The sequence below is a fragment of the Homarus americanus genome, unplaced genomic scaffold (genome assembly GCF_018991925.1).
Source record: "Homarus americanus isolate GMGI-L3 unplaced genomic scaffold, GMGI_Hamer_2.0 scaffold31037, whole genome shotgun sequence".
NCBI lineage: Eukaryota > Metazoa > Arthropoda > Malacostraca > Decapoda > Nephropidae > Homarus > Homarus americanus.
This window is the reverse complement of record NW_024722227.1, coordinates 1,004,179-1,013,008: the sequence shown is the minus strand read 5'-3', so window position 1 is coordinate 1,013,008 and position 8,830 is coordinate 1,004,179. Positions and strand designations below refer to the sequence as shown.

Sequence of the window (8,830 nt, the reverse complement as noted above, 5' to 3'; positions counted from 1 at the left end):
ACAAGTATAAGTGGTAATGTAGTGTGGCCGCAAGCATAAGTGGTAATGTAGTGTGGCCACAAGTATAAGTGGTAATGTAGTGTGGCCGCAAGCATAAGTGGTAATGTAGTGTGGCCACAAGTATAAGTGGTAATGTAGTGTGGCCACAAGTATAAGTGGTAATGTAGTGTGGCCGCAAGCATAAGTGGTAATGTAGTGTGGCCACAAGTATAAGTAACGTGTGGTTTCTCCTTCAGCTGTCCAACACGAGAGGGCGCCTCGGTCGTGCCAGAAGCGGCCTATGTTCGCTCCGGACATGTCAGGGGCGGCAGGGTTCCCGCCCGTGTCTGTGGGTGGCGGCACGGCCTTCTCTCCCCTGCCACCCTACTATCCCGCCCTGCTGCCGCCCATGCACTTCAAGCCACCCTTCCTGCCAATGACGCCTTCCATGGCTCCCCTCAATCTTCACTTCAGTCATAACTCGGCTTTCAAGCCCAACCTGGCTGCCCTGGGTGGTGACCTGCGCCGCCCTTACACAGACGCCGCCCTCCATCACTCTCCTTCGCCACCCATCGATTCTAAACCCCCAATGAACGAGCGAGTGGAGTACAACCCCCCAGGCATGGACCGTCTCGAGATGAAGCCGCCAATCAGCGAGCGCCTTGGTCTGAAGCCACCAATCATGGAGCGTCTTGAGCTGAAGCCGCCAACGGTCGATCAGCGGCAGCCAATGAGCAACGTGGCGGAGATTTGCCGCGCAGCCAATGAGGGCTCGGCGTTCAGCCCCCCACGTCGGGTCGGGTCACCCGCGTTGAACAAGAACAACATCAGCGGTGAAGGTAACGTCTCCATCACCACCGCCAACACTAACACCGCCACCGATCTCTCCAGGAACACCATCAACTCCACCATAGCCGCCGCCATCGTCCGTTCCAACATTATCACCACCACCACCAACAACAACAACAACGTCGCCATCTTCAACAACAATAACAATATCAACTTCTTCACCACCACCTCCACGGAGAACAATAACAACAACAACAATGGTAAGACACCACTGATGTTTTTCCTTCAGTGTAAATTTCTCTTAACAGCTTAACTACTATAATTTTTCTGAAGACAGCGTCATCAATATTTTCTGATGTTTTGTGACAACTACAACAACAACAAATAATACAGGTGAGTATAATTTATTCACCTGATTATAAAGATCAATGAAATTTTTACTGTAGAAAATATCATAAAACGGTTTGGTACAATTAATAAAGTAACTCGGGTAATCTTTTGACATGTAATTGGCACACATAACTGCTCTTCAGTAAACCTCCACAAGGGCCTCTTTGGTAGCACGTAGAGCACGGGAGCTGATTTCATTCCAGGTGTTATGAAACATGTCGAGCGTGATGGAAGCCACTGCCTCTTCAATCCGGTGTCTTATCTCTATGATATTATTAACCTTTTTCCCATGCACCTTGTCCTTGACGTAGCCCCATAAAAAGAAATCCATAGTCGTGATGTCCGGGGAACGGTGAGGCCAATGAATGGAACCATCACCCCCGATCCAATGAGTTGGGAGGAAGTCGCGCACTTGTTTCCGTGTCAAAAGATTACACGAGTTGCTTTATTAATTGTACCAAACCGTTTTATTATATTTTCTACAGTAAAACTTTAATTGATCTTTATAATCAGGTGAATAAATTATACTCACCTGTATTACAAATGCAACTATAACTAAAATGAAAATTACAACCCAAATAATAAAATTACAACAAAATCTACAGCTACCACAATCACAACTGCTAAAAACAACAACCACAACACGTTGTTAGCTACCACTATCTCCTCTTTAATTATTGTCTCATTATTATTATTATTATTATAATTACTCTCCCGCCCACAGACAAGACAGACTCATCCTCCCCGCCCACAACGTTGGCCATGGCACCCACACCCTCGCCCGCCAGCACGCCCACACCACCCGGGAGTCCTGCTACGCCCACGAGCCACGCCCACAGTTCTGCGCCGCCCATTACCGTGGACCCAGGCGCACTGGTCATCACGTCCACGGACAGTGTCTACGAAAACGCCGCCAAGTTGCTGTTTTTAGGCGTCAAGTGGGCGCGATCTATCCCTTCCTTCATGCAGGTGTGTACGCTTAACCATCTGAAGAAGTTAGCATATCTTTATAAACTGAGTGGTAAGGATTCGTTCCAACACCGAATCCTTGAGTGACTGTTGAGGTATACTGAGATGTGTGAAGTATACTGAGATGTGTGAGGTATACTGAGATGTGTGAAGTATACTGAGATGTGTGAGGTATACTGAGATGTGTGAGATATACTGAGATGTGTGAAGTATACTGAGATGTGTGAGGTATACTGAGATGTGTGAAGTATACTGAGATGTGTGAGGTATACTGAGATGTGTGAGGTATACTGAGGTGTGTGAGATATACTGAGATGTGTGAAGTATACTGAGATGTGTGAGGTATACTGAGATGTGTGAAGTATATACTGAGATGTGTGAAGTATACTGAGATGTGTGAGGTATACTGAGATGTGTGAAGTATACTGAGATGTGTGAGGTATACTGAGATGTGTGAGGTATACTGAGATGTGTGAGGTATACTGAGGTGTGTGAGGTATACTGAGATGTGTGAGGTATACTGAGGTGTGTGAGATATACTGAGATGTGTGAAGTATACTGAGATGTGTGAGGTATACTGAGATGTGTGAGGTATACTGAGATGTGTGTACGTTCGTATGTTGATTATGTTAAGGATATATTCGTAGCTTATAAAGGTATTTGAAGAGTGTGAGCGGCTGATGTGCGTATTGATTGTGTTGTGTGTACAGGTGGGTGGTATCTCACCAGCTGACGCCCGCTACACACACACACACACACTTACATACATACACACACTTACACACATGTACACAAGCACGTATACACTTTCACATACATACATACAAGTAACAAAGTATCGTGTTCCAGTTGCCGTTCCGTGACCAAGCCATCTTGTTGGAAGAATCTTGGAGTGAACTGTTCGTGGTGGCCGCAGCTCAGTGGTCCCTGCCTCTTGATGAAGGTAACTCTTACTGTACTGTAGTCAGGTTAGGTTGGGTGGGGTTAGCCTAATAACAGGTGTAGGAGCCTAATAACAGGTGTAGGAGCCTAATGAGGAGCCTAGGTGTAGGAGCCTAATGACAGGTGTAGGAGCCTATTGACAGGTGTAGGAGCCTAATGACAGCTGTAGGAGCCTAATGACAGGTGTAGGAGCCTAATGACCCTAATGACAGGTGTAGGAGCCTAATGACAGGTGTAGGAGCCTAATGACAGGTGTAGAAGCCTAATGACAGGTGTAGGAGCCTAATAACAGGTGTAGGAGCCTAATGAGAGGTGAAGGAGCCTCTCTAACACACTGTATACCTCCACAGTGAGCCTAGTGAGAGGTGTAGGAGCCTCAGCGGAGCATGAAGCTGGACTAGGGAGGGAGGTAGAGGCCATGCGTGACGTCATCAGCAGACTACACGCTCTTCGGGTGGACCACACAGAGTACGCCTGTCTTAAGGCTCTTATACTCTTCCGTCCCGGTGAGACTTGGTGTCTTACTTGTGTGTAAAGTTGTTGTTGTTACTTATAGTATGTTAGTGTGTTAAGTGTTGGTTTGATACTTATAATAGTGATGTTGTTACTGTATAATAGTGTGTTAAGTGCTGTAGTTACTTCAGCGTTACTTTTACACCCACGTGGCGTTACCAGCGTTACCACGACACTAATACACCAAATTATTGTGACAACTCTGACGTGTTATATAGCATTATTTTGACCCGTGTGTGTTACTTGTGTGTGTAACGTTACCAATGTGTTACAGAGGCTCGGGGACTACGTGACGGTTACGGTGTTGAGGTGTTACAAGACCAGACTCAGCTTATGCTCCATGAGGTAAGTAACATTCTTTGTTACTGTTACTTTGTGTATACATATGCTAACTCACTAATATCTCCCTTTATTATGTATGTTTGTATGTATGGCTACCATTGGTGTAATGGTCAGCACTTTCGCCTCGTAAGCGAGAGGACTCGGGTTCGCTCCCCGGGCAGGGTGAAACTATGGGCAAGTTTCTTTACGCCATTTGCCTCTGTCTACCTAGCAGTAATTGGGAACCTGGATGTTAATGGTTTGCTGATCGTGTTCCGGGGTAATGGTTAGCCAGTGGAGTTGTCCGGTCTTCTAGGTCTATTCCTTGACACTGGGTCATGCAACTCGTTAACTTAGGGTGTGGTTGTTGTGTTGGCCACAGCTTCTACACCTTAAACAAATTCACTCCTAGGTGGTCCTTGGGCCGGCCATTATATATTATATGCATGTAGAAAAAAAAACTTCCTTTATTAACACACTAACACCCTCCTTCTGCGCCTCCTGCAGTACTTGGCCAGCAAGGTGTGTGGTGCAGGTGGTCGCGTCAGGGCAGGTAAGCTCCTCCTCCTCTTACCTGCTCTCGGCCATGTCTCCGCTACGGCCATTCAGGAGATCTTCTTCAAACGCACCGTCGGCAACACCCCAATCGAACGGGTCCTGTGTGATATGTTCAAGTCCAGCTGAAGTTGTTATTTGACAGTACTGGGTGACGTGTTCAGTCCAGCTTCATTCGTCACCTAAAGAAGTCCTGTTTGACAGGCTCAAGTCCAGCTGATGTAAATAATATAGCGTTCAGTCTTATATGGCCTACGTCACCCCCCCCCCATTATATTTACATGGAAACCAGTTCAAATAGTGACGTCACACACACACACACACACACACACACACACACAGTCAGTCACTACCTGTCTGAAATTTGCATCAGTCGATTCTCGGCTCTTCTAAATCCTACGACAGTCACTACTTTTCCAGTTTAATTGTTCCTTGAGTCTACAGTTTATTTATTATTTATATATTGTTGTTGTTGTTATTGATGATGGTGGTGGTGGTGAGAGAGTATCACTTGTGTTTCCCTCGCCCCTCTGTTTCTCTTACCTCAATCTCTCTCACCAACTGTCACTTTCAGTCTCTCATCAACTATCTCTCACTGTCTCTTTCCCACAGTCAGTCACCGCTAAACTGGTCAGGTAAACAGATGCCCACGAGAGAGAGAGAGACTTACCTTATGTGTATAGTGTCTGGCGGGTGTAAAGTACATTGGCAGTATACTTAACATACACTTGTGTGGCCGAATGGATACAACATTGACTTTCTGTCCTAAGGGGTCGCTGGTTCGCTCCCGGGGCTGGCAAGGGGTACCTAACTATATAGTGTCTGTGTGTTACGTCACCACTGTCTCCCTAAAATAGTGTACGAGAATCACTTTCATTATTGTTCAGTGATTTGTAGTTTTCAACACTTCTATTACGCTGTTAAGATAAAGTGATAAGAGTGCATTGTCCGTTGGATTACTTGAGGATTAGACTCCCCAGTTTATTTTATCTTATACCTAACCTCATTTAACCTAATTTAATCTAATGTCAACCTAACACTAACCTAACTTAACGTAACCTGATCTGATCTAACTTAATCTAATGTTAACCTAACCTAACCTAATCCCACAGGCAGCATTAAGGTGTTTAATCATCAGGTCAATATAAGCTGGGGTGTCTGATCTTCATGTGATTCGCAAGCATTGTACAGTAGTATAAATAATTTTCCAAACTACAAATATTTTTAAACCATTATTAAATTTTTCATCAGCACACATATTATAATAATGTTAACTATAAAAATTAACAATAATAATAATAATAATAATAATAATAATAATAATAAGAAGAAGAAGAAGAAGAAGAAGAAGAAGAAGAAGAAGAAGAAGAAGAAGAAGAAGAAGAAGAAGAAGAAGAAAAAATAATAATAACAGTGTTGTACAAAATGTTGTGTTCAAGTGTGATAATAATAATCGTAGTAAGGAAAAGACCTTACCCTAACCTAACCCAGCTGATATGACATGACCTGTGTATATGTGTGTGTGTGTGTGTGTGTGTGTGTGTTTTTTTTTTTCAATGGTTTTCGCATTAATAAAATAATTAAAATAATGCATCGTTCGTGTTCTTCGTCTCTTAAGTCACGCTGCAGTTAGTAAGTCAGTGTCAGCCATACTTAACAGTCAATACTAAGAGCCACAGGGCTAAAGTGATGTATATTATGTTAATACTTAAATAATAAGTAACACAATATTACTGTTACATAAATCATATTTTATTCCCATGAAAGTATTATATAAATATTACACAATATTTCCAGTACACACATTACAATTAACCATATCTCAAATATTTTTTGTTATATGTATGTCTGTCTGTGAATATGTTATGCAAATGCAGTGTGTGTGTGTGTGTGTGTGTGTGTGTGTGTGTGTGTGTGTGTGTGTGTGTTACTCGAAATACTTCAGACTGGCCATAAGCGATCATATCGCCTCATAGAAAACTTCACCAACTTTACGTATAACTCGTCTATTTTATAATAGTGAACGCCGTCTTATATGAAACAATGAATTTTTATGTCTACGAATTATTTTCAATTAAATTATATTAATAAAAAGAAAAATTGTCATTATTTGGTAAAAACTTCAATTGTTTTAAAGTTTATTTGAGGATTATATCTATTTAGTATGGCATATATGCACAATATGTATATAGATTTGAATATGTATATGTTTATGAAAATGTGTGGAAATATATATGTATGTATATATGTGCTTATGTATAATGTATGTGTGTACTATGTATTGTGTGCTGAAAATATACGATTACTATTTTTTTCATAAGTTTTTTCATTGTACTAATTATAACAAACTGGATATATTATAGTGAACTAATTGTATTTAACTACCAACAGTGAGGTTAGGCTTGAGGGCGTGGTGGTAGATGAAGCCGCAGTGGTAGGAGTAGATGTGGGAGGGATGATGGTAGTGGACTCAGTCCACTACCATCATCCAGTCCACTTGACTGGTGTTAGTGGAGGGCATGGTGTCGGTAGTGGAGGACATGGTGTCGGTAGTGGAGGACATGGTGTCGGTAGTGGAGGACATGGTGTCGGTAGTGGAGGGCATGGTGTCGGTAGTGGAGGACATGGTGTCGGTAGTGGAGTGGAGGACATGGTGTCGGTAGTGGAGGACATGGTGTCGGTAGTGGAGGACATGGTGTCGGTAGTGGAGGGCATGGTGTCGGTAGTGGAGGACATGGTGTCGGTAGTGGAGGACATGGTGTCGGTAGTGGAGGACATGGTGTCGGTAGTGGAGGACATGGTGTCGGTAGTGGAGGGCATGGCGTCGGTAGTGGAGGGCATGGTGTCGGTAGTGGAGGACATGGTGTCGGTAGTGGAGGTAGATGAAGCCGCGGTGGTAGGAGTAGTTGTGGGCGGGATGGTGGTAGTGGTGGTGGTGTAAGGCGTGGTAGTTGACAGGTGGTCTCGACAATCCATTAATTCCTTGTTCAGTCTCTGTATTTGTTGGTCGTCATCTTTCACTGTAGAATAAATAATCCCATTAATAAAAACAAAGGAGCATCGCTACAGTGCACATAATACATCAATAACAGTAGAAAATATTGAGTGGTTGCACCCCAGGATAGGGATATAGAAATTAAAACATTATTTTTGTTGAACTTAATGAAAACTAGACTCTGGAAAGTTTTATCACTAAGCTGGGACCTATCCGGCCTGAAGATCCGGCCAGCAACACTGAATACTCTCTCAACAGGTTCCCAAGTTGCTGGTACCACTGTACAAGGTAATTCATTGTGAGCTGGAGAGGACAGGCATGAATGCTTTGTTTTGTTCCCAGAATTTAAGAGGATCTGTGTGTTCTGGAAGGCAGGGATCTGACAGGTAGCTTGTGACCTCCCCAGAGCTTAAAAAATATAAGGACCTTCTGGAGGCAAGGCAAGAGAGGATACATGAATGGATTAGTAAATATTGTTAAGAAATGTAATCTGACAGACTGGTTTACAGCTGTTCAAAAAAGTTGTAAGGATCCACCCTGGGAAGAACGAGTAGAGTTAGACATTGTGCCTCTCACAATGAAGAAATCATTACATGAACCAGGACAGTTAAGAGCTTTATATGGGAATAAGATTAGTAATTTGACTAAAGTAAACACCTTGCATGTATATTGTGACGGTTCAGTTGTGGCAGGGCAGGGCAGGGTGTGAGATCCCTATAAGACAGTACACAGAACAAGGTACTGATGACACCACAATTGGACTCCGGCTGAGCAATTTTATATCATCAACACAAGCTGAGTTATATGCAATGTTAGTAGGATTGGAAAATGTTGTAAAGAGGAATAAAGATGCATATTCTTTGTTGATAGTAGGGCAGCTTTGGATTCTTTGAACAGTGGGAGTCCAGTCTTTGAACACATTGTTGGTTCACGTAGAAAATTAGTAAATATAATCAGGAAAAAAGGCCATAGTGTTCGATTTATATGGGTCCCTTCACATGTGGGGATTGGTCTTAATGAAGCAGTAGATATAATGGAAAAAAGAGCCACAGAAAAGACCGAGATGAACATAATCTGTATTAAAACCTTGAAACAATTAAGGAGCAAATTACGGAAAATACAATCAATGGAAGATAATTTAAAAAGGAATTAAATATTTGACAAAAGTGAAACAATGAAAAATTACCATCATGTTCTCATGAACACAAATTTTACATATGGGAAAGATAGGAGTAGGTGGAAAGATTCAGTGTATATGAGGTTAAGATTATGATATAAATATTACTGTGAACTTGAAGCTGAGAGAAGTGAACAGGATAAAGAATGTAGAGTTTGTAGAACATCCAGATCCCATACCCTGCCACATTATATACTGGA

At 42.6% G+C, this 8,830-nt stretch overlaps 3 protein-coding genes across 4 annotated transcripts in view; 2 read left to right on the top strand and 1 right to left on the bottom strand.

Moving 5' to 3' along the window:
• The window catches only part of LOC121862537 (protein tailless-like), a gene marked incomplete at its 3' end in the record, with an annotated part of 7,822 nt that extends 6,834 nt beyond the window's left edge, over positions 1-988 (top strand). The window contains exon 4 of the mRNA XM_042360840.1: positions 237-988. Coding sequence (XP_042216774.1) covers positions 237-988 — 752 coding nt within the window. The remainder of the gene's footprint in view (positions 1-236) is intronic.
• A 6-nt stretch (positions 989-994) lies between these two features.
• Positions 995-4,769, top strand: LOC121862538 (photoreceptor-specific nuclear receptor-like). Its single transcript, XM_042360841.1, has 6 exons — positions 995-1,028; positions 1,883-2,127; positions 2,977-3,070; positions 3,420-3,575; positions 3,857-3,927; positions 4,411-4,769. Exons 2-6 carry the CDS (start codon positions 1,921-1,923, stop codon positions 4,585-4,587), a joined length of 705 nt encoding a protein of 234 aa, XP_042216775.1. The 5' UTR covers positions 995-1,028; positions 1,883-1,920; the 3' UTR covers positions 4,588-4,769.
• Positions 4,770-6,181: 1,412 nt separating this feature from the next.
• Positions 6,182-8,830, bottom strand: part of LOC121862253 (A-agglutinin anchorage subunit-like) — a 4,538-nt gene continuing 1,889 nt past the window's right edge. Inside the window, exons 3-4 of one of the 2 annotated variants that reach the window (XM_042360354.1) lie at positions 7,130-7,478; positions 6,182-7,040 (exon numbers count right to left, since the gene is read on the bottom strand). In XM_042360354.1, the coding sequence (XP_042216288.1) occupies positions 6,929-7,040; positions 7,130-7,478 (461 nt within the window). In that variant the 3' untranslated portion in view covers positions 6,182-6,928. Of the gene's footprint in view, positions 7,041-7,108; positions 7,479-8,830 lie in introns of both variants that reach the window. The other variant, XM_042360353.1, reaches the window with a different exon arrangement.